The sequence below is a fragment of the Colobus angolensis genome, unplaced genomic scaffold, assembly GCF_000951035.1.
Source record: "Colobus angolensis palliatus isolate OR3802 unplaced genomic scaffold, Cang.pa_1.0 Scaffold146, whole genome shotgun sequence".
Taxonomy (NCBI): Eukaryota; Metazoa; Chordata; class Mammalia; order Primates; family Cercopithecidae; genus Colobus; species Colobus angolensis.
The window spans coordinates 8,506,148-8,531,384 of record NW_012114555.1 but is presented as its reverse complement, the minus strand read 5'-3'; the positions used below and the strand labels follow the sequence as shown (position 1 = coordinate 8,531,384).

General features: G+C 34.9%; 1 protein-coding gene across 4 annotated transcripts in view; it reads left to right on the top strand.

Annotated features, from left to right (window-relative positions):
• SLIT2 (slit homolog 2 (Drosophila)) overlaps positions 1–25,237 on the top strand; it is a 367,443-nt gene that overhangs the window by 254,733 nt on the left and 87,473 nt on the right. For 2 of the 4 annotated variants that reach the window (XM_011935679.1, XM_011935678.1), the window contains 8 exons: positions 4,254–4,325; positions 4,821–4,892; positions 12,118–12,189; positions 16,260–16,403; positions 16,514–16,677; positions 17,659–17,682; positions 21,155–21,305; positions 24,512–24,586. In XM_011935679.1, coding sequence (XP_011791069.1) covers positions 4,254–4,325; positions 4,821–4,892; positions 12,118–12,189; positions 16,260–16,403; positions 16,514–16,677; positions 17,659–17,682; positions 21,155–21,305; positions 24,512–24,586 — 774 coding nt within the window. The remainder of the gene's footprint in view (positions 1–4,253; positions 4,326–4,820; positions 4,893–12,117; positions 12,190–16,259; positions 16,404–16,513; positions 16,678–17,658; positions 17,683–21,154; positions 21,306–24,511; positions 24,587–25,237) is intronic. The other 2 variants (XM_011935681.1, XM_011935680.1) reach the window with 1 other exon arrangement.

Here is a 25,237-nt window from a genome sequence, read left to right as displayed (position 1 = left end):
CTTTCTAAATCTATTTTTACTTTGAAACTCATGATACTGAATTTTCTCTGAAGGACTGGCATTTGAAAATCTCTTAATTATGGTGGATTTTATCCATGGCATGAAAATATATCTTAGCCATTATACTATCTATTTTTGTAATCCTGGAATGTTTTTAATTAGGTTCTTTATGGAACAATGGATTCAAATTTGCACTTTATAAAATTCAGCAGCTTCTATGCTATTAAAGCACAGATTGCAGGACAGCAATGCTAGAAAATGTAAATTTTATTTGCCGTTTCTTTTTACCTCAACCTGAAAACTTTAGTATTTCACTTCTTTATTTTTTATGATCTAAGTATGTTTTCTTCTTTTTGTAGGACAAAGGACATCATTTGAGATGTGTGTTGGCTTTAGTTTATCAAATATATTCTAAAGTTCTTACAATGAAAAGGACAAACTCTTTATTCTAAAGACCCAAAAATTTGCAATAAGTACAAATTAGTTTATTGTTTGTCCACTAAAGAAGAGACAACAGGCATTTTGTAATATATTACAATTTATTGTTTGACATCTGTCCATGGTAGAATATTTTCCTGCTTGAGAATCTGTCCCTCTGAATGAAGGATGCAATTATGTTTTGCCTTAATGAACTGCTGAAACAGTGCAATAAAAACCAATTCGCTGCTGAGTCAGTGTAAATAACAACGTAAACTGTGTATCAAATTTTTTTTTGGAACAAGATTGAAAATAGATAAATGAATAAAAGTAAACAAATCCATGGTACATGTCATTGTACAACTTTCTGTTGTACATGTAAATACAATAGTTTGCAATGTGAAGATCAAGTCCTCGGTACATTGCAATAACAGATGATTCATGCAGCATCACTCAAATGTGTCCAAAGTATTATTTTTGCATATAAAAATATATTGCCATTTTATCATGACTCCTGTTTGTTTTATAACTTTTTTGAGTGTGCATTTTCAAAAAACAAAGGCCTTATTTATTGTATAATTTGGGGATTTTTGCCTTCAGTCAGTGAAATTAGTTGTAGATTAATTACAGAAATTATCATAACATATATTTGAGTGTCATTAGAAAAATTAGTGATCATTATGAGTATTCTAGTTTGAGACTTTAAAATAATAAATGAATTTTAAAATTTCCAAGGAATATCTTCAGTTATATCAAATTATAGAATTAGTTTGGCCACATTGGTGAGCTCAGGTTATTGACATTTCAGAAGTCTCTATGCTGAATATAGCATTAAAAAAAGACTTATATTGGAGAAATTTGTTTTGAAATCTAACTACAAAATAAGATTATCAATAAAACTTTCCCAAATGTATGAACATCTCTGCTTTTTGATTATCATTGAATTCCAGTCATATAGCATAATATTTTGGACAGAGTAGACATTAAATATTTATAGGGTGAATGAACTAATTAATGATTATTGGTTTCTTTAGATTATTTTCAAGAACCTGAAATCATGTCTATGAAAAGTAGTATATGAACTAGCTTTGCATTACTATTAAAAGAAATCTACTAGTCACTAAGAATTATTATTTTTTTTCTCATCATAGCACTATGTTATTGTGAGCAAATCTTTAACACATTGAAATAATATTTACTTGGCCAGGATATAAAGTCTTCTAACCAATCATTATTATTCCATCTGTAGCTCGTTTTCTCTGTATATTTATTGATTACATTTTAAGCTTAAAATTCTACTATAAGAATGAATAAAGGCCAAAAAGAATTTCTTTTAACTGTCAATCAAAACATTCTAATCGATAAAGTAACAGACAAATGATTTACATGTCCTTTACTCTGTTTAGAGCTTTTGAAAAAAAACTCCCTTTCTTACGACCTAGATAAATAATACAGATGACAAACTCATATTTCCATCATACAGTTTATTTACTGTCTTCTGGAGTAAATCCGCCCATTAGGAGCCAAGAACCCAGTGAGCAGGGATATGTGAAAACGAATAGAAGACAGTGAAATAAGAACAGAGGAGTTAAGATGGTGTCCTTGGGTATATAGGAAAAGGCGCAACACATTATACCTAAGAAAATAAGGAAAGGATTTAAAAGGAGGCCATGTTTTCACTGTCTTAAAATAACTAAGCATTATTAATATCAATACTAGTATAAAAGTATCACTAACATACATGTCCAATAATAAGAAAGAATTGAGGAAATAGGATATGTTTCGACAATGGAATATTATGAAGGCATTAAAAGTAATGTCTTCCAAAATGTTTAATGATATAGCAATACATGTGTGATATAATGTTGGATGTAAAGACAATATACGCAATTCTATTTGCAGTAATACCTCAGTTACATAAAATACGCTCAAAATTCTGTATGCGGTAATACCTCAATTATATAAAATAAATATGCAAGCAAAAAAACGCTAAAGTAAAACTCACTGATCTGAGTGGTGCATTATAGATTTAGTTTTTAACCACATTTTTTACATTTTCCAAGTACAGTAAGCACCAAGGAGATAGAGTGTCTCATCAAAGTGAAAAAAGATTATTAATAATATCAAATGTTACAGTGAGTTCAAGAGCAATGAAAACTGAGGAAACCCGTTGAATGGTGAAATAAAGAGGTCAGAGAATGAACCCTGATGCTGTTGAAGAAAAACCGTAGCACTGTGAGAAGGGCTTTGAAATCAGAAAAGACCAAAATTTTGGCAATTTGATTTAATGTCCTAGGGATCATTTGTTTGTTTTGATTTTATTTTCATTAAATGTTGTGTGTGTGTGTGTGCATGTGTGTGTGTGTGTGTGTGTATGTGTTAAAGTATTACCAACATTCAATAAAAATGAATTAATGTATAGGACACATATATGGTCAGTATGTTTTCATATTTATTCATATTTAAATATATACATACGTATACATACACACATATATATATTTACATAATATATATATGCATATATTTTTTCAAATTCAGGCAGGAAAGTGGAACTCATGCTAGGTGAGCTTTATTTTCCTGTTGAAAATGAACTCTCTTTTTCTGTTGAAAAACAGAGGGATTTAATATAGAGAATGGACTAAACAATTGCAGGAAGATAACAGGGAAAAAACTGCTACCACCCCAGGGCGGTAAAGACAGAAGAAGCTGGTGTTTTACAAAATTAGAAGGTGGCACCAGCAGAAAGTTAAATTAGGAAGGAGACGAGACCACTTCTGTAGACATCCCCTGAGACAGAGAAAGGAAGAAATACCCCAGCTTCTCCTCCCCGCCAACGCTTCACCACCCTACCAGTGTCTGTCACTGGCAAATCTCACAGCAGCCTGTTGGCAAGTGAGCCTGGGATATATGGTTCACTGGAGTCAGCTCTCTGGGACACAGAGCAGAACAGAGGCGAAGGGGATGGGAAATGATCATAACGATGTTTCTTTGGAGAGAAAGGAGGCTGAGAAGCAACATTTTTTGGATAGACTAAAACATGTACCAAAGACTTCATGAAATCTACTTATTTGTGCGTTGATTCGTAACTAGGTAGGTAAAATCTTGTGTTTCTCTGTTAGCAGGACCATAGAGTAGATGATATCAGAGTTATTTTCAACTCTGTGATTTTAGTATACCATAAAAATACTTCAGTTGTGCTCAAGTGCACTTCGCTGCAGTGGTTTTTATGTGAAATATTCACAAAATGAATCCACAGAGCCTAGACTGTCTTACTGAAAGTATCTGTAGCATATATGGATTTATAATTTAACATTTTGCCTCATAAGAAGCTTCAAAATTAATTTTGTGAGTAGAAAATTATTTTTTAACCTATAATACGCTTTCTGTAGAGGAAATAAAAGTTTTATAAAATTTAATATTCAACAATAATTTTCTTTGTGGAAGGGTTATGATTGTATCTAAAATATGTAATAGATTTATTCAGTATTTCTACCTATTTCTCTAATTTATATTAAGGTAATTAAAATGTACTCCTAAGTTACTTTCTTAAAGGTATTATTTCTTTTGTACAAAGTCCAGACTTAAATATTGATGGATATGTAGTACTTAAAAATCTGAATATTTTAATTATTTTTATAATTGCCTTGTTTTTAATCCCAATTTGCTTCACATTTAGGGACAGAAAAATTAAATTTAGTGCTTATTTTTCAGGAAAAAAATATATCAGTCATGAAGAACATCAATTTTACTTCTTGACATCAGTCCTGAGCTTGAATTAAACATGTCTGAAGGTTCACGTCTCCATTTAAAGGTTGAATTTTTTTTCATTGCAGACGTTTGGAACAGAACACAATCAAAATCATCCCTCCTGGAGCTTTCTCACCATATAAAAAGCTTAGAAGAATGTGAGTGAACAATATTCTACAATCTATGTAATTTTAAAAATTAGACGGGTCATGAGACCATGCAAAGAAACCTAAGTATGAGTATATCAGTGTTTGACAGCTTAAATATTAAGTGATGTGACTGTCTGATTACTAGCTCTGAAATAATACTTTAATCTTAATATCTAAACTATGTAATTTTTAAAGGTCTCTGTAATTTAGCATATTGATTCGCACAAATGTGAATGTTTATGGTCAATATATTTTGCAAATATATTCAGGTGTTCTATTGTCAAAAATAAGACATGGCATCTTATATGGGAAAATAGACAATGGTTATTTTTTAAAGTATGATTTCTTTTTTAAATTTCGGGTCCTTCAGATGTTAAGTGTTGCACATTTTGTACATGTATTGATGAGTACAAAACCAACATTTAAAAGCCGTACATAGCTATTTCCACAGTAAATCTCACTGACATTCGATTGAATGTAACCTAACCCTATTTCTAATCTTAGCGACCTGAGCAATAATCAGATCTCTGAACTTGCACCAGATGCTTTCCAAGGACTACGCTCTCTGAATTCACTGTAAGTATTTGCTGGGTCACTGAAGGAAAACAGAAACCACAGCAAAGAGTGGCTACCTTTTTTAATTGGGGTTTAAAAATACTCTTAGGTTTTTATTGTGAATAATGAATTATTAATAATGTTAATTATTATTAATCATTACTGGATCCCATTACTTTTATGGAAGACTGCTACCCGTCACTAAAATTCACCAGTTTTTAGGGTTGTATATTTTATGGTTTGATTTTTTTTTTTTTTTATTATACTTTAAGTTCTAGGGTACATGTGCATAACGTGCAGGTTTGTTACATATGTATACTTGTGCCATGTTGGTGTGCTGCACCCATCAACTCGTCAGCACCCATCAATTCATCATTTATATCAGGTATAACTCCCCAATGCAATCCCTCCCCACTCCCCCCTCCCCATGATAAGCCCAGTGTGTGATGTTCTTTTGCTGTTAGGAAAGCAAGAGTTAGATCCCCTTTTTGACCATTTTTTTATTTCTAAAAGAAAAAGAAAATATTTATTTTGGAAAGCATATAGCTAGTATCTGGGGACAATATCAGTCTCCTTTGAAATGCTAGGCAAAGTCTTGCTGAGAATACTTGAAGATGACCACTGAGAGGAAACCTCCACTCTTTTTCATCACCTTAATACTATCCTAAAAGAATAAGCTTTTAATCTCTCAAAGAACAAAGATTTAAAAATATGACAGCTTTTTAATGTCAAGAGAACCTTCAGAAAGATAACTATGTAAATTAAAGAAGTTTAAATGTATAGAGGCTGTTATTAATATTACTTCACACTTGTAAAAGAATCTTCAAAAGTCCACCAAGTAACCTTTAGATCAGATTTTAAAATTCAAAAGTGGAAGCCGGCACATTTTTATTTTTTAAGAGCTGATACTCAGAGAAAGGTTCTTATTGATGTCAATTCCTGCTGAAATCTTTCAGATTTCAGAGGTCGGGGTAGCCAGTGAGAATGCCGAGATACACATGTGCGAGACCTAGATAAACCCCTGGAGTTTCTGGAACAACTTGCTGGCACTCTTTCCAAGGGGAGAACTAGATCGAAGTGCTCATCTGGGCACAAGAGTGTTCAGATTGCTATGTTAGTCTGTTTAAAAAAAAAACAAACTACAATTTTATTTTTAAAAAGGAAAATGGAAAACTGTTGCTTAAGTGGCAATATCCCCTTGGGTTCACTTTTGCTTGTTTTTGTCTTGGAGGGTTTTGACAAGAAGAAGCACAAGATTAAAGGAACAGTTGTTGGCAGAAAATATAGAGTATAGTCATGTATTGCTCTCAGGCTGTACTGTGAGGTTCTAAAATAACTAGGTTCAATGTAAAACTCAGATCACCCAGTCAGATTGTCCATAAAGTACTGTTAGCACCCTTCTGAACAGTAATGCTATCCAGAATAAACATTGACAACCTCTCCATCATACAGAAGGACAAAAGGCAAATCAGCATATCAGTTCCTGATTCTCCACAACTTTGGTCCTCAAAGATAACCATTATATGTCAACAAGAAGAGAAATCAGTGGGAAATTCTTATTTAGATCGGCTTGCTTGCAGAGTTTGATAGTAAGCTCTTGCCTTAATAGTGTTAATTGACACTTCTGTGGTTGTAAGAATTAAAAGAAAATATATAAAGATATTTAAAAGTAAATTATAAATAGAACAGCTTATTATAATTTGTTACTTCTCTCAACAAACATTATGTTTGTTGATAAGCAGGTTCCTGTAATTAATGATTATAAATTATGTAATCTAATAAACAATAAAATAGTGTGTTGTCACTCCTTTTGCTATTTGCTAACACATGTAAAATAACATGATTGCTACATTGAAATCTAAGGCCTCGTGATGAGAGCGCTCACACACCCAATTGTCTTAGAAGGCCGTAGAAAAGCTTTATCTTTACTTGAGGATAAAGTAAATTGCGGTTAAGTGAGGGAGTTAAGTCACTGGGGTTTTTCCAGTTCAAACTATAGCAATACATAGAAGATTACAAACTGTTTGCCAAAAGTGGAATACCTGCATAATACTGTAAAACAGATAAACTGGAAGAGAATCAAATAACTGAGTTATTTTAGAGAAAGCCCACGTGTTATATAACACATATCATTTTCCTCGTCATGTTCACAGTTTGAGTTCACTTTCCAAAGATTAAGTTATTTTCCCCTCCTTAAAATATGTAACTACACATATTTGCAATAGCTCTCTTCTACATTGATCCACAGTTAATACGTTCAAAAGAAATGTGTTGGGCCCGATTATGTACCAGGCCCTAGTAGAGGGTCTAGAGATGCAGAGTGACCAGAATACAAAAATCCCTGCCTCATGGAGGAGACCAATGATAAACTGGCAAATGTATAGTATACATAAAATTTACCTATATTTATAGTATTACATCTATCTGTGGATGAAAATGCTATGAATAAAAATAAAGACAGAACAAGGGATAAGGAATCCTGTGGTTGGGGGGAAGCTAAAACCTTGAATAGGATGATCAACAAAGACCTGAAGAGTGAACTGTGTAGATAGTGCAGATATATAGAGGAAAGGCATTCGAGACAGAGGGAACAGTTAAATACTAAGGACCTTTAGCAGGAGTATGCTAGATGTTTCTAGAATTAGCAAAAAATATCACTGCGACTGGAGAGTAGTAGGTGCTTGAAACTGAAGTAATGAAGAGAATGCAATTGTAACTACAGGTCTGGGACACTATAATTAGGGTGGGGGAGGAAAGCCAGTGAAAGCTAGATTTCCAGAAAAGAATTGTGCTGGAGATCATGATAGTGACCAGGAGTTAAAACCTTCCAGAAGGGAGCAGAGTACTTAGGAGTATGTAGTTTACTACAAAAACCATGCAAGTACAAGGCAACACCTTTCTTTATTTAAATAAAAATTTTGCTTACAAGTTCCACTTACACCTGATATTTTAATACCATGCCTTCCTAGAACTGTACTCAAGAATATAGACAGATTAATTTAATCACTGCATTTGCTAAATGCATGAAAATATTTGAAGGTGATATGATGCCAAACACCTCTATTGCATTCTACTTAAAAATAAAAATTTCAGCCAGGCGTGGTGGCTCACACCTGTAATCCCAGCACTTTGGGAGGCCTACGCAGGCAGATCACTTGAAGTCAGGAGTTCAAAACCAGCCTGGCCAACATGGTGAAACCCCATCTCTACTGAAAATACAAAAATTAGCCAAACGTGGTGGTGCACGCCTGTAATCCCAGCTACTTGGGAGGCTGAGGCACAAGAATTGCTTGAACCCAGGAGGCGGAGGTTGTAGTGAGCCAAGATTGCACCACTGCACTCCAGCCTGGGCAACAAAGTGAGTCTCTGTCTCAAATAAATAAATAAATAAAAATTTCAAGTTATTTAATCACCAAAATTGCATCTCTTAGAGACAAGTGGACTTGATTTACCTAATGTTTTTTATGTCCTCTCCTACTAAGAAATCCTATAACTTTTAATTAACATTATCCTTTATTTTTATTATGTATTATGTAAAATTATAATGTTATATGAATATATTGTTACCTAGTATAATATGCAATATATTAACAAAACAAAAACCAAACATTCATCATGTCATTTTATCTTCAGGGATTTTAAAATTTCTTTCAATGTGACATCAACAAGATTTTTATAATATTTAGTAATAATGTCGTAAGAATTCATCATACTAGTGTTTTTAGCATTGTCTGTAAACAGTTTTTATTGTTTTCTGCTTATTACTTGGAAACTTCCTTCTGTAGTAACAAAATGTTGTATCGATATAGCATACCGCTAAGCATATCACCTTTAGGACACTAGGTGGCTGTGTTCAAATCCTGGCTCTATTACTTAATAGAGGCTGAGCTGGTTACTAAATTCCCTGGGTATTAGTTCTTCCATCTCTAAAATGAGGATAAAGTTACTTCCCTGCCAGCTTTGTTATAGAGTAAACATCAAGAGTTAATAGATATGGCCATGGCAAATTCATCTCTTGATACAAAGCAATTTGTATGTTTCTGGATCTCAGTTATTTCCGAGAATCTTTCTTTATGCCCAAGGTCCTCAATGTATGATTTTTCTCTTTTCCCATTTTCTTCATTAGCCCTTTGTAAACTATTTTAATTCATTTACTCTAATTTCCTTATTTCTTTAACTAGCTCCCAAATTCCACAGGGGTCTACAATGGAAGACTTGAACACTGTACTTAGATTTCCGGCAACTTTTTCCTAAACTGCTGTTAACTCTCCTGCCCAGTATCTTGCATTTTACTACACGTTTTCAATGAAAATTAAAAGGTAGCACCTCTGTCTTGCCCTCTGCTTTATCTTTACTGAACTCTTCTAAAAATCACTTCAAGTTATAACTTTCAAACGTAGACATTTAAAAAATTGTATAATTTCCCTGACATTTTTTTGAATAATAAAGTCTCTGCCCATGACACCTTTTTCATGATGGTCATCTTATAGGTTGCTATTTTGGACATTTTTTTCTCTTCAGTAGGACTTGTCTTCTGCCAGCTTTCTTTTTTGAGACAGAGGGTCACTCTGTCACCCAGGCTGGAGTGCAGTGGCGTGATCTCGGCTCACTGCAACCTCTGCCTCCCAGGTTCAACTGATTCTCCTGCCTCAGCCTCCCGAGTAGCTGGGATTGCAGGCGCCTGCCACCACACCCAGCTAATTTTTTGTGTTTTTAGTAGAGACAGGGTTTCACTATGTTGACCAGGCTGGTCTCGAACTCCTGACTTAGTGATCCGGCCGCCTCGGCCTCTCAAAGTGTTGGGACTATAGGCATGAGCCACTGCGCCTGGCCTCTGCCGGCTTTCAACAAGAGCAGGAGAGCTCAAACACTGGTCACCAGCTATTGCTGCCTCTTACTGTCCTCATGCTGAAACTCACAAGGGCTAAACTGTGTTTAACATTCTTGGCCTTCCTTATACAGCAGGTGCAAGAGCTGCCTTAAAATTTCCCTATTGTTCCAAAAGACTAGCCAAAAAAAATCTCTATCAGAGTATTTGTGTGTTGTACACATATAATAGTACATATGTATATACTGTCTATGTGGTATGTTGAACATAAGTCATGTATAAACTGTAGAGAAGATACTCAATGAGTCATTCTTGGTATTTGGGTGATATTATCCACATCCCTCATATATTGATTTTCTTTTCAGCTGATTCCACTTTTGTCTTTTAATTTCTTTTAAAAATTCCTTTTCCTCCAACAGTGTGGGACAAATTCTCACCGGCCTTCTCTTAGTTTATATCTTTATGTGATGATATTTCTTTCCCTCATTTTTATAGATTTTGGCCCTATTTCCTGGGCTGTCATCCAACTTCTCTATCCTGGTCTTCGGAATTTTTATATTTTAACTTATTTTCCTTGCTGTCATTTTGATCTCTTTGCTATGTAAAATACTGTACCCAGCCCTAGTCCTGCTAAACCTTTTTGGAGAAATGTCATTCCCATCACATTGAGTATTTCTTTATTATTCTTATGGTTAATACTCCATACGGCAATAATACCTATACGGATAGATTTCCTGCATCCTAGCGTAATTTTCTCCTTTTTTGCTGTTTACCCACTTTGTCTCATTACAATAGCATCTGTTATTTTTTAACATGGTCTTAAGGAAAACAATGATTTATTGGAAAAAATAATTCCACAATATAAATACGATGCATCTCCTCGCTTGTTCTCCTTTCATGCTATTTGGGCCAACCTTCAAAGCAAAAGTCTCAAGTGAACAACCTACTAAATTGTCCACCCCTTGATCCTCATGCAGGTTCTCCACAATTTATACACATCTTTGTTCCTTTCTAAATTGCAGTGGATTCACAATATCAGACTCTTTGACTATTCAAAATTACTCTTTTGGATTTCCCTTTGAAGCCATATCTTCTTTATCTCAGTCGTATCAGTGCCTGAGACATGGGCAGATGATGGGCATTCAAAAATGACAATTGAATTGAGCACCAAACTTAGAATCTGGCAAAGTTACTGGCGTGTAGTAAGTGCACAATCTCTATTGCTGAGTGAATGAATTGAATGATATTGAATTGAACATCCCAAATTGGTGCCATCTTAATATATTCATTTGTGTTTTCTAATGCCCTCTCTTCTGTTAATCTTGACCTCAAAATATATATTTATTCATGCTTTACCTTTTCTGATTCCCTTTATACCTCATTCTGGACAATATAGAATCCTCTCTTTTGTTCTTTCATTTTTAAAATGGTTTCTTTTCTAATTGATTTACTTTTCTAAAGAAATCTATGTTTTCTACAAACAAAATTTCATATTCTGTTTTATAGTTATATCATGGAATCTAAAGAGACAAATGGAATATCTCCTTACACTATAATAGCACCCAGCTTTATTTATTCCTTTGAGGATTTTCTTCACATTTTATAATATACCTTACCTCTCTGTGACATTTTGAAAAAGGAACAGCTTTTCTCTCACATATTCATTTCTCTTGTATTGTTATTTTCTTCCTTTTCAAAAAGAGATTATATACTGCTGCCAAACATATCAATTATTTAGATTCTCATTTCAGCTTTTTCTTTATATGTTATGGCAGCCATTTGTTTATTTCCCAAAAGAATATTTCTCTGATCTTTGAAAATAATATATGCTTATTTTAGAGATATATTAAAATAGACAAAAATATGTAGATGTAAATTCAAATCACCTCTGGATGGCAAATCATCTGCCATCTAAATATGTTTCCCTTTTATTTTGTGCATATATGTATATATTTTTTAAACAAAATTAACATAATACTTTAACATGCTTCTTTTTTACTTAATGTTGTATGTATCATGGGGACTTTTATGTCACTATGTACTCTTCTATTCTTGATTCTACACTTAGCATTCTTCTTTGTTATATATGGTGTGCTCTCATTACATATGAACTGTGTATTTTTGTGAGTAGAAAAACAACTTAAAAGGAAACAATTCTATGAAATGGCAATGCAAGTGGAAATTATGTATATACATATGTTCTTTATTTTTTTGTTTTCCAAATGTCCTACAGTAAGCATATATCTGATCTGCAATCAGGCAAAAGACATTTGTAAATGAAGTTTGTTTACTCAGCTGTAACTTTTATGACGTATTGATGGCCTACTAACTTCCTCTATGCCTGAGTAAATATGTATTAGATGAATTTGTTATGCAGGTTTAGTGTCTAATTTTTTTCATTTAAAACATTTTTTTCAGTGTCCTCTATGGAAATAAAATCACAGAACTCCCCAAAAGTTTATTTGAAGGACTGTTTTCCTTACAGCTCCTGTAAGTATTTGATTGTTTTCGATCTCTCGAGCCTAATAATATATATTAGCCGGTTTGTTATCTCATATTTTTATGGAGGCTTTGGAAAAATTTGACTCAAAATGATACAGTTTAACAAAATAGAAAAGATTAGTCCAGTCAAGCTAACATTCTTGATTATTTACTTGAAGACACTACTTTTTGGAATAGTCCCCAAACCATTTTCTCTACACTATCATGAATGTATGCATTCTGGCTGCTGTATCATTTAAAGCTTCTACAATCCCTGTCCTTGTGAAACATCTCTGTTTTAACTTAACCAGTAGTTGGAACCGCGAAAGATATGGTGATATACTCAACAACCTTTGTCCAAAGAATCTGCAGGAGCCACAGTGCTGCAATAACTTCCTCAGACACAGGTGGTGTGCGGTGAGCTGTAACACACAGTAGTCCTCAGACTAACCTTTAGAGAGAGAATTACCTGTAAATCAAAGACCCCTCTGATTAGACAATAGATACTGCTCATTTGTCTCAAAAGAAGTATTTACCAAACATATTTGCAAAAAGCAGATTTAACACCATGTGTTTTAATGCATGCCCATATGAAAAGTAAAGTTGGAAAAAAATGCAAATATTAAAACTTGATAGTTAATCATCAAATTCTATTCATATCATCAAACAGAGGACCTCATTTGGGGCACACACTGGCCTAGATGCTTTAGATACAAAGATAATTGTGTTATAATTTTTTTCTTAGTAAATCTCCCTTAAAATTCTTACGTATACAATGTTATTTTCCCTCTGGAGTATATTTGTTTCTTGGCATTTATTTGGTAACTATTCCTAATCCCACAGTCTTCATATATATATACACATATATATTATATATATTATATGTAATATATATTATATAATATATATTATATATATAATTCCTGAATTGATAAACTTATGTTCTTAATTACATCCTATTATCCATGTCTTAAACTTTTTCACCATTATGCAGAAATGTATTTTACATTCCACCCCAGCACGCACACAAACAAATGAAACAAAATTTTAGCAAAACAATAATGAACCTTATTATGTGTAGTGCTCTCCTTTCTGTTCACCCCCGCCCCAATTCTCTATTTTCTCAATGCTACATAACCCAGTAAATTTATTTTACAATAGACCAATGAGTCATGACAAATACTGATTTTGTTACTTAATGACTTTATTTGGGTTTCAAATTTTTCTAAGCTTCGCATTTCCGTTATTAAATATTGTTACTAATTTGATAAAATTATGCTATTCACAGTCCAGATGTCTGTATGCATTGTAGATATAGCTTGATGCTGTAACCAAGTATTGCCTACTTGTGACTCACCTCTCTGCCATTCTTCCACGTTTCCCTAGAATTACTCTCTGTGCCAGTTATTCACAATCACTCTTACTATCACTGCCCTATCTAGTACCAATACATAAAATGTCACCTTCTTTTTTTTTCCATGCACACTTATTGGTGGCTGATGTAACACACATGCTAATAAAATATGGAGATCTATATAGATAAACCTTACTTCTAAAGCCATCTTTATAAAGTTTCATTTCTACACTAAGGCTCAATCTTAAGCCTGCCAGAGGGAAAGAATGACATGATTATCTCTTTACAGCAGACTGAGAACCTGGTAAAGTTAAGTGTCTTAGTTTTGGTTGGTCAGATATTAGAGAGAAGAGGCAGGGAAATGAAAGAAAGAAAACAGATTGTTGTTTAATATTTATTTACTATTCCCTGGGCCACACTGAGTTAAACTGAGTACAAACTGCATAGATGCAAGATGATGCAAAACGACATCTTTCAGTTTCTTCAGGCTCCACACAATCTCATTGTCCTTGTTTGCTCTCTAACTGCTTTATTCAATTAGATTATTAATTAAAGAACAGGTCAGCATTACTCTCCTCCCAGGGAGGAGAGGTATGGAGTTAAGCAGCCCCTGTCACCCACCATTTCTTGAAAGCTTTTAAGAAGGTATTACATATACCAGAGGGAAGATGAAAACTTGAGTTCCTGATGGGGAATCAAAGAGCACAGCCAACTGAATCACCGTGAGAAAGTCATCACTTTGCATGTTGCTGATGTAGCACCTTTAAAAAAATCAAGCAAAACGGAAATACCCCATGTTAACATAGAGATCGTTTTATTGTCAAAGGAGAAAATATTTTTAGTATGTTAGATAACGAGGCACAGCCAAACCATATGACACATATTTTTTGAGCTGTTACATATTTGTTAAAAGTTCTAAGTATCAAAGCACTGAACTAAATATAGCTAGATATAGCTTGATGCTATATCCAGTATTGTCTACAGTTTCTCCCTCTTAAAAGGCAGGAATTTAAAAAAAAAGTTTCTCCATCCCCATGGAGAAAAATATTCTTTCTCTCCTTCTATAATAACATGCTTCAGACCATCGCCAATGGGATCTTTTCACCTCTCCGGGGCCATTCAAACTATGTATGTGTAAGTTATTTGGATCACATTTGATGACATTGTTTCCACTCTGAATGCAAGAGTTGAGTCCATTGCAAGTCATCTATAAAACTGTACTGTATGTGTTTCCAAAAGCATTTGGCCCAGAACCCCTTTATTTGTGACTGCCATCTCAAGTGGCCAGCAGATTATCTCCATACCAACCCTATGGAGACCAGTGGTGCCTGTTGGGGATGGAGAAAAAGAATATTATTTTTTAAAATTGTCCTTCCTGAAGAGGGAGAAACTGTCATTGGCCAAATAAGCAGGTCTGCATAAAGCAGGTGACAAGACTGCATAGCATGGAATGACATTCTGAGGAACCCAGCGGGAGGAGTACTTTGTTGGGTGGAAGTTGAGTTCAGAAGGTGGTTGAGGAAAGCAGAGAGCAGAGTACATGCTGAAGAATAAACCTAAGCTCACACACAGTCACATCCACAAGCATGATGCTTGCCAAAGTATAATCCATAAACCACAGTTCCACAGAATATTGATATAGTATATAGGGGGTAAAAAGGAGTTTGTGGTGAATTGTGTTAAAAAGTTAAACAGGTATTTATAATATAAGACTACAGCCCATACTAATGTATCGTGTGACTCTCCAAGAGGGTTGTAAAGTATTCACTCAAAAACCAATATTTATTGAGCTCCCAGTATGTGCTGGGCAGCTAGGAAAGGAGGGGAAATGAACCGGACATATGGATGATTTACTGTGGGGTAGGGAGGCATATAGATGACAGTCAGCAGTAACATAGTAAGTTGTGTATAGCAGAAAAATATATATATACTTTAGAAAATAGAAAAAGTAGATCAAAGCAAAAGGAATCGAGAGTGCTAGGGGTTGGGAAGGTGTCAAAGACAGCCTGCATGTATTAAGGAGAGGGGTCCGGGAGGCCGGATTGAGAAGGCAATATTAGAGCAGGCTTGACATCTGGGAGATGAACGTTTCAGACAGAGAATAGCAGAACCTGGTGTGCTTAAAAAAGAGAAAGGAGATTAGTGATTGGAGCTGAAACAGCCAGGAGGAGAGAACTGGGAAGATTGCAGAGTTCTGAAGAGTGAGCTACCGGACAGGCTGTTGTGACGACTTAGGCTTCTGCTCAGAGCCAACTGGGAGCTGTCGCGTGGTTCTGAGCTAGGGGTGACATGATCTGTTCTGTGTTTAGAAGGATCACACTGGTGACTGTTTTGAGAATAGCCTGAACTACTTTTCCACGGACTGTCTTGAGGGATTAATAGTGTCTTAGGACATTTTTATGGTGTCCTTGCCAGTGGAGGCTGGGTCTCACCCATCTTTGTGTACTATTCCACCCTTACATCTTCCAGAGGAAATGGTTAATAATTTGTAGTGAATACATGTATAAGTACCCCTAGATTTAGGTTCATTTGATCACATGACTTTTGCTTTATATGGTAAAACCCCACATCTCTAACCTCTAATTCCTAAATTATTAAAGTTAAAATGTTAGTGTTGAGGTTAAAGAAATATATTTCATGGCTGGATTTTCTTAAAAAGCACAAAATCTTACAGGTGAGTTAGTGAGATGCTACACTTTAATTCTACAACTATTTAATCAAACAGATTATTGAATGCCAACAAGATAAACTGCCTTCGGGTAGATGCTTTTCAGGATCTCCACAACTTGAACCTTCTCTCCCTATATGACAACAAGCTTCAGACCATCGCCAAGGGGACCTTTTCACCTCTTCGGGCCATTCAAACTATGTATGTATAAGTGATTTGGATCACATTTGATGACATTGTTTCCACTCTGAATGTAAGAGTTGAGTCCCTTGCAAGTCATCTATAAAACCGTTCTGTATGTGTTTCCAAAGGCATTTGGCCCAGAACCCGTTTATTTGTGACTGCCATCTCAAGTGGCTAGCGGATTATCTCCATACCAACCCAATTGAGACCAGTGGTGCCCGTTGCACCAGCCCCCGCCGCCTGGCAAACAAAAGAATTGGACAGATCAAAAGCAAGAAATTCCGTTGTTCAGGTAATTTCTTCACGTGTTAATTTCCCCTGTGACCAACAGCAATGGTTACATGAGACCTAACAAAAGCAGCTGGCCTTCGGCTGATTAGTGAACACTGTAGAACCATATTTTTTTTTCTTCTGCCCATGAATAGCAAAATAAAGAGAACTGTAGACACAGTTCAAATAATACTTCTATAGGTAACATTTTAACACCACGGAGAGCAGAAGAAGTAGGCTATTGACCAAGTTAAAAAGAAGCCTAGATACCTCATAGTACCTTTCCAAAATTCACATTTAACAAGAGCCTTTTAGCTAACTGTGAATACCTTTGAAGTATGTTAAGTCTCATGTTCGTTGTCTTGACCAACCTCAAGTAATTAACTGTATTTTCGTTTCTTCAGAAAGTGAATTGAGACTTGGTTACATGATTTGTTTGGGCTCAGAAGTCCAGGGGCACCGGGAGGGACTACAGATGCCTTGCTTCTTACTCTGAATGCACTTCCTCACTTTGCATTCTCTTATTTTGCATACAACTGTGAGGATGCATTTTTTCCAAAAGCTATTTTTTTAAGATATTTTGGGAATATTGCATTTATTTGTAAAAAGCTAAATATGAATACATTGTATTGATATTAAATGGAAGGTTTCCATCATTCAAATTTACTATTTGCTTTGATATGATATTTTCCTTTTTTTTTTTTTGATAGAATACATTATATGTCTGTTTGGTAGTATGCTACCTAACTATTCCAGGGGTATTTCACATTCGGCAGTTAAGTTCATACTAAAAAGCTAATATAAGGACCAAGCTGGTTATTGTCCATAATTATGGATGCATTTACTACTCACTGTACATTATTATACATCAGTCACAGCTGTGAATATACATTTTTCACTTAATTGTAGTAACTTTAGTCCATTCTTAATCTAATATAACTCATATCTCTGCTTGCTGACATTCAGGTGCATCTTCTATTTTTTTTTCTCTTTTTTTATTTAGCTAAAGAACAGTATTTCATTCCAGGTAGGTTTTGCTCGGTAGTAGGACTAACTACAGACACCCTTTCCTCACCTTATAAAATATAGCTTCTAAAACTGATATGCATGCTTCTGAAAGTACAGTGGATACTCTATAGATAGATTGACTTATGCGTATATCACTTGTAGCTGTTTCCTGAAAACCTGACCTTTGCATGCAGCTTCTGATGTTAAACATATATATTATTAAACTCCACCTTTTCTTCTCTCTCTTTTACTTTGGCGCATTATCTAAAATTCCTCACAGTAGCTAAAATGTTTGAAGCTATGGCTTTCTACTTACATCATTTTCTCTCCATACATTGTATATCTGATCTTCCAACCTGTTTTTAAAATATAGCTAATTGAGCTGGTTTTAAAGACAGAGATCTTTCCGATGTCAAAGAGCTAGTTCTACATGAAATCAGTTACAGACACACAGAATTTCATTTTCCACCATGAGACTTACTTTTTTATAGATTCTTATGTTTAAAAACTGTTCTTATTGCTTTACTTTTGCTTCACTGTAGAAAAACAGCAGCTTCCTGCTGGTTTATATGCAGTTGTTTCTTATTTGTTTATGACTTTACATTCTTCTATATCCGGAATTACAATATAAGTCCGTAAAAAGAACATTGATGTCTGATGTGAAAGCATCAGAAGTTCATGGTCTCAAAATGCCTTGAGTAATTTAGGCAGATGGATAGAATGTGTCTAAGAAAAGTAATCGCAATGTTTTACCACTTCAATCTTAACACTATCAAGACTGATGATTCTAGAACTAGCTCTTTAAAATACGTTTCTTTACTTATTTTTCCTTGCCTGCCAATTGTGTAAAATGCCTCTTGACTTGTTTGTTTTAAACCATTATGTTAAGTATTGATTGGCCGCATTCACCATCTCTTGGGTATATTCTTGACGATAAAATATTTTAAGAGCTACAGATTAAAAGATATTTCTACAGCGTTAGTGTACAGTGTTAGTCTACCTTTCCATATTTTCTAAAGAAGAACTCTGGGTTTAGTCTCTATTTTAAGGAGATATGTGTTGCTTGCCATTATTGAATTACAATTTGGATAATTTTATGGATTTAGTAGATTTGGTTATATGACTTATTTTGAGCTTGAATGATCAGTAGCATTGTATGTATTATACTGGCTGCGTAACAAGTAACATGTTGAAAAGAACAGTTGATTGGCCTTCACTGACAATGTTTAATATTAATTACTTTACCCAATTAAGTGGAAAATAATCTGATAGCTATTATTTAACCAGAAAAAGCCATATTCTAAACACCAGATGACCTATTGAATAAAACATTAATATGATTTAAATCCTAAAATTATGGCAGTAATGTAATTGGTACCAAATTATTTAAACTATTTCATTTAAATACACTTAATTAATAATTTATAAGTTTAATATTTCCAATTCACTAAATAAAGAACAAAAGTGAGGTTGTTTTCATATATTCTGATACAGTTTTTCCCTGTTACTGACAGCAGCCAAATTAGGATTTGGAAATTATCTTTTATATCAAATATCATGTCTTAACTTTTAAGTTTTGATAATTTAATTTGCATTATTTAAACATAATAATCGTAGAAGCCAGGCCTCAAAAGGATCGTTTGGGCCTCCTTCCCTTTCTTCCAAAAATTTTAACTAAAATTTGAGTCCACCTAAAAAGCCACCATAAAATAAGCATTATTACTGTTCCATTGAATGCAGACTATTTGAATTGCAAGATACCCAGTGTACCTGTCATTTAGACTTTGTGCACTCTTACTTCATTTTGGAGTGAAGCTTAAATCATAAGGCACCAGATCCTCAATAAATACTGTGGCATTAACTGCCAAATGTAATGAAACCGTTATATTCACCATTGCAAACTTCTTATGAAATTCTGATTCCATTTCCACTAAGAAACATTATTTATAAGTTGAAAAGATCATTAAAAAGTGTACATCACAACATAAGGATTAATCCAAATGTTCTAATGATTGTCCTTGAGGATCTCCATGATTAGTTTTTCATTCACTTTTACATGTGGACCTCCCTACTACCATTTTATATGGCACTCTACATATGACAGTGATAAAAGAAAATCTGTCTTGCAGCGAGTTCATCTTTTAAAGGAATTGAGAACTTAATTTGTACTATGCATCTTTTATTACATTGGTTTTCTTGTGAGACCACCGTGCTTCAAAATATTATTTATAAAATTTTACAAAGCATGACAATTCCCATCACATCATGCTATTTTTCCAATAATTATCATAATAAAGAAAGAAGGAAGAGAGCTTAGTTTTATAAATATGTATATTAATCTTAATTGGGATTACTCTTTCTTTCCTTCTTGGTGATCTTTACTTTTGCAGGAATTCACCATTTTGGCTGTAAGTAAAAGTGTCTAATCTGAAACATAATACCCTCCCTTTTCAATCCTGATGTACCTTCTTCTAGTCTTGGTCTTTGGCACCTTTTTTTCAAGAAGAAACCACAGATCCTTTGAGCTTCTCTGTTGTCCTTGTAGCTCACCTTCAACTTCTTCCTGTATGTTGTTCCTGAAAGCTGTTGTTTCCATTCTGCAGTTCTGAGGAACGGTGGAGGCACCTTTTCCGTATAGCCCCTTCTTTGTGTTTCCAGGAAATCTTCGGTAGTAATACTCTTACTATGGTCATAAACATTCTGCGGGAAGAATGCATGTCATGTAAACAGTATTACATTTCCAGAACGCCTGTAGCTTTTCTCCTCCTTCCTTCCATTTTCCTCTTGGTCTTACCTTTGGCCTAGTGGTTGGTGTAGTGACAATGTAGCGAGATTTTCTGTTGTGCTTGATCTAACCATGTGGTTGCGAGGTATGAGTAAAACATGGTTCCGTCAAGCACCATGGAACGTCACGCAGCTTTCTACAGCATGGCAAGCTGCTGAGGCTTAAATCAGGATTTACCTGTCTCTTTCTACAAAATCAAAATGAAAAAAAGAGGGCTTTTTAGGCATCTCCGAGATTATGTGAGAGGGAGAGAATAGTAAAAAGTCCATAGAAAATTTAAAAGCCTGAGTATATCTATTTGCCTTGAAAGCCCTAATTTACAATGATATATAGGATCATGTTTATTACTGGATATATTTTCAATTCTTGACTCAGAGAAAAAAAATAAACTTTTTAATAATTAATATCCATTGTGTGACTAGCTGTGAAATAGGCTAGAATGGCTCAGAATTGGATCAGCAGAAAGTACAGCTGTGAAAAGCTCAACTTTATTAATGTTTTCCTGTCATGTGAATCTGGTCACTCTTTTTTCCAGAAAATTCCAAGCCTTTCTTTTAACCTTTCTCCTGACATCCATTGACCAAAATACCCCAAGTTGTCTCCCTGCTACATAATCTGTAGTTATCTTACTTTTTTCTTCCTACAAACTAATAAATATTCTAACCTTTAGACTCAGTATCTTTTTTTTGGTTTGAATTCTCAATAGGTACAGAAGATTATCGATCAAAATTAAGTGGAGACTGCTTTGCGGATTTGGCTTGCCCTGAAAAGTGTCGCTGTGAAGGAACCACAGTAGATTGCTCTAATCAAAAACTCAACAAAATCCCAGAGCACATTCCCCAGTACACTGCAGAGTTGTAAGTTCATCCGCCAACAAAATTCTGGTTGGGAAGGAGGGAATGAAAGCATTAAAGCATAGGAATGTTTGTCTTGCCATTTTTATTATTAATAATTATGTTAATTTTAATTAATACACATTACATTGGCATAACTCTTCTTAGTACAAGAATATGTTAGAGGCTACCTTTGTTCATCTTTCTAGCCAACCATACAATTGAGTACAGAACTAATTTATCGCTCAAAATTCAGTAAGCACTTCATACTAATACCAATGGTGTTTATTTGATGCTTATTTATTGGGTATTATTTATTCCCAAACTATTTTCTATGTACTTAGTTTTTTAACGTATTTAATCCATGTAGCAACTAAATAAAGTAGTTTGAGAGCCTCCATTTTCAATTTCTGTAAACGATAGATTCAAGGAGTCCATCTTACCTAATTTACTACTTCATTGACTTACGGGTGGAAGGATTCAGTCATCAGGTATTAAAGTAGAAAGGATAACTTTTTCTGAACAATGGAAGAAAAGCTGAAAAGGCAGAATATGATGGCATTTACACTTAACAGCCTTAACACAGAACCTTGCACATACTAAGTACTAGAATGTTGGTTGGAGCACTCACAGATTCTATGCGCATGCATGGTTTGCCTTTACTGACTTTATTTATAAAAAGATGACCTTTACTGTTAGTGTTCTAACAATTCAAGAAAAAAACTAACGAAACCTCATCATTCTCTCAACATGTTAGCCATGTTTATGGATAGCAACATCTGGTATTTGTCATTTACTGCTTTCCAAAGTTCGTTGTCTATTTGTTTGTATGTAATCCTTCTGTCTTTAACTAGATTATAGCTCCTTGATGACAGGGATTGTGTGTTATTGTTTATCTCCCACTGTGCCTGTACTCATGCCAGTACTTAACTAATTTTTAGCAATTTGAATAACTAAAAATAAAGTAATGCCTTTCAAAGACTTGACAGAAACCAACTATCTTGTAGTTATAGTGACTTTTTCTTTTTGTACTCCTGTTAGTTAATGAAGCTTTTTCACAGCTCCAGGAATTTTAGAAATGCATGGAGACCATGCAACCAAGGCCCTGAACTTTATTTTTTACAGTTATATAGGGATTTATGCTTATTACGTATAATACTACAAACAAGTGATATCTTCCAGCACAATAGCACTTTTTTTTTTTTTTTTTGAGAGCGGGTCTCAGTCTCTTGCCCAGGCAGGAGTGCAGTGCCACCATCACAGCTCCCTGTAGCCTTGGCCTCCTGGGTGCAAGGGATCCTCCCACCTCAGTCCCCCATCCCCATCCCCCCAAGAATCTGGGCCCTCAGGCATGCACCACCATGCCCAGCTAATTTTTGTGTTTTTTGTAGAGATGGGATGTTGCCCTATTGCCCAGGCTTGTCTTGAACTCCTGAGCACAAGCAATCCTCCTGTCTCTGCCTCCCAAAGTGCCAGGGTTATAGGCATGAGACACTGCTCCTGGCCTAGCACTTTAAATAAGTTTGTTTGTCATGGAAGAATTATAGTGGAAACTAGCCTCCAATTTAGACTTCAGCAAATGTGTGTAATGTAAGAGATTTATAATTTTTTAAATTATACAATAAAATCAGTACTGAGAAGAAAATATTTGCAAATCATGTATCTAATAAGACACATTCACAATATATGAAGAATTCTTATAATTTAGATTAAAAGATATTTTACTCAGCTAATGAATGAATGGTTAAATTATTCATATTGACCTTTCTCCAAAGAACATATACAAATGTCCAATAAACACATGAAAAACTGCTCAATATCATTAGTTATTAGAGAAATTCCAGTCAAAACCACAATGAGATACCATTTTAGACCCACTGGAATGGCTAAAAAAAAAAAAAAGGGAGAGCAACATGGTGGAAGAAATCGAAACCTTTATACATCACTAGTCTATGGAAATCTGTTTTGCTATTTCTCAAAGAGTTCATCACAGATTTACCATGTGATCCAGCAATGCCACTCCTATGTATATGTTGAAAAAATGACAACATATATCCAGGCAGAAACATGCACATCGTGTTCATAGCAGCATTATTTATAGCTGTCAAAGAATGGAAGCAACACAAATGCCTCCTAACTGATAAATGGATAAACAAATGTGTCATGCCTGTGTAATGAAATATCATTGAGTCTTAAAAAATAATGAAGCACTGCCATATGCTACAACAGGAACAAGACATATAAAGCAAAAGAAACCAGACAGAAATGGCTACATCTTACGTGATTCCATTTATACAAAATGCCCAGAATAGGAAAATTAAAAAAACAAAAAGTAACCTGGTGGTTGCCAAGGACTGTAGGGGAATAGCCACCGGGAGTGACTGGTAATAAGTATAGGGTTTCTTTCTGGGGGTAATGAAATGTTCTGGAATTAGATAGCAAAGATGGTTGCACAATTTTGTGAATATACTAAAAACCACTGAATTGTACACTTTAAAAGGGTAAATGTTCTAGCATGTGAATCGCATTCTAATAAAGCTGTAATTTTTGTTCCAATTGTGAAGAAAACAATTAGGGAAAAAGCAGTCTAAAAATCCTTTTTAGTGGGGACGATAGTGGAAAAAATTGGAGAAAATTTGTTCTAGAGATTGCTGAGAGCTGGTTTTGATCTTTGATTTTTTCTTTTGTTACTGTGTAAAAAAAAAACTTCCTAACATTTAATTTTGATTAAAATTTGAATAAAATGAGAAAAGACATCAGTATGTTCCACAAATCTTCTGTGATATATGTATTTCCTTTTATTTTCCTGGTGTCATTCAATAATGTTAGAATTCATGTGGCCGGGCGCGGTGGCTCAAGCCTGTAATCCCAGCACTTTGGGAGGCCGAGAGGAGCGGATCATGAGGTCAGGAGATCGAGACCATCCTGGCTAACATGGTGAAACCCCGTCTCTACTAAAAAATACAAAAAACTAGCCGGGCGAGGTGGCGGGCGCCTGTAGTCCCAGCTACTCGGGAGGCTGAGGCAGGAGAATGGCGTAAACCCGGGAGGCGGAGCTTGCAGTGAGCTGAGATCCGGCCACTGCACTCCAGCCCAGGAGACAGAGCGAGACTCCGTCTCAAAAAAATTAAAAAAAAAAAAAAAAAAAAAGAATTCATTTTGAGAAATCAAATTTAATGCTTTCCTAACTATTGGTAATAAAACTTCTCTATTCCTTCCTTTTTCTTCAGGCGTCTCAATAATAATGAATTTACCGTGTTGGAAGCCACAGGAATCTTTAAGAAACTTCCTCAATTACGTAAAATGTAAGTCACTTGTTAGCTATTTTTTTTAATTTCCGTAGCATTTTGTTGTGTTCGTTTTCTTAAGTTAAGTTTCTTAGAAAATTAGAAAATATTAAAAATCCTGGGAAGTTTCCCTATGATGGCGACCTGTGACATGAATTCAGGGTAAACTCTGCGAGAACTTTCCTGTGTGTTCAACAGTGTCAATCACATTTTCTGTAGCAGAGCCTAAGCATCTGACTTTAACTCAGACAGCTGGTCTGTTATGTGGCCACAGCAGGAATCCAGCAATCTAAGCACATTAAAGTGGGTTCAGTAAGGTTTTGTAACTTCCTTTACTAGTCCTCAAACCATGCTGTTATTTCTTTTTCATGTCAACTATTGGACTTTTTTGCTTCATTAAACTTTCATTAGAAGATATTCAAAATTAATGATTGGTAAACTGGCTCGATAGCTCATCTGTGTTACTACATGTCCACAACTCATGTTTTAAAATAAGTTCATAAGCTCAGCAGTTTCAGCCGCACTCAGTGGGTTACTCCACGCCCCTAGGGAGGTGTGAGGGAGAGACAGGACATAGGTGAATAGCATGGGACCAGTGGAGCACCCTCACACATGCAGAAACATCAGCAGGAGGAAAGAAGCATCGACTCACTTTAGCTGTGTGTCCAC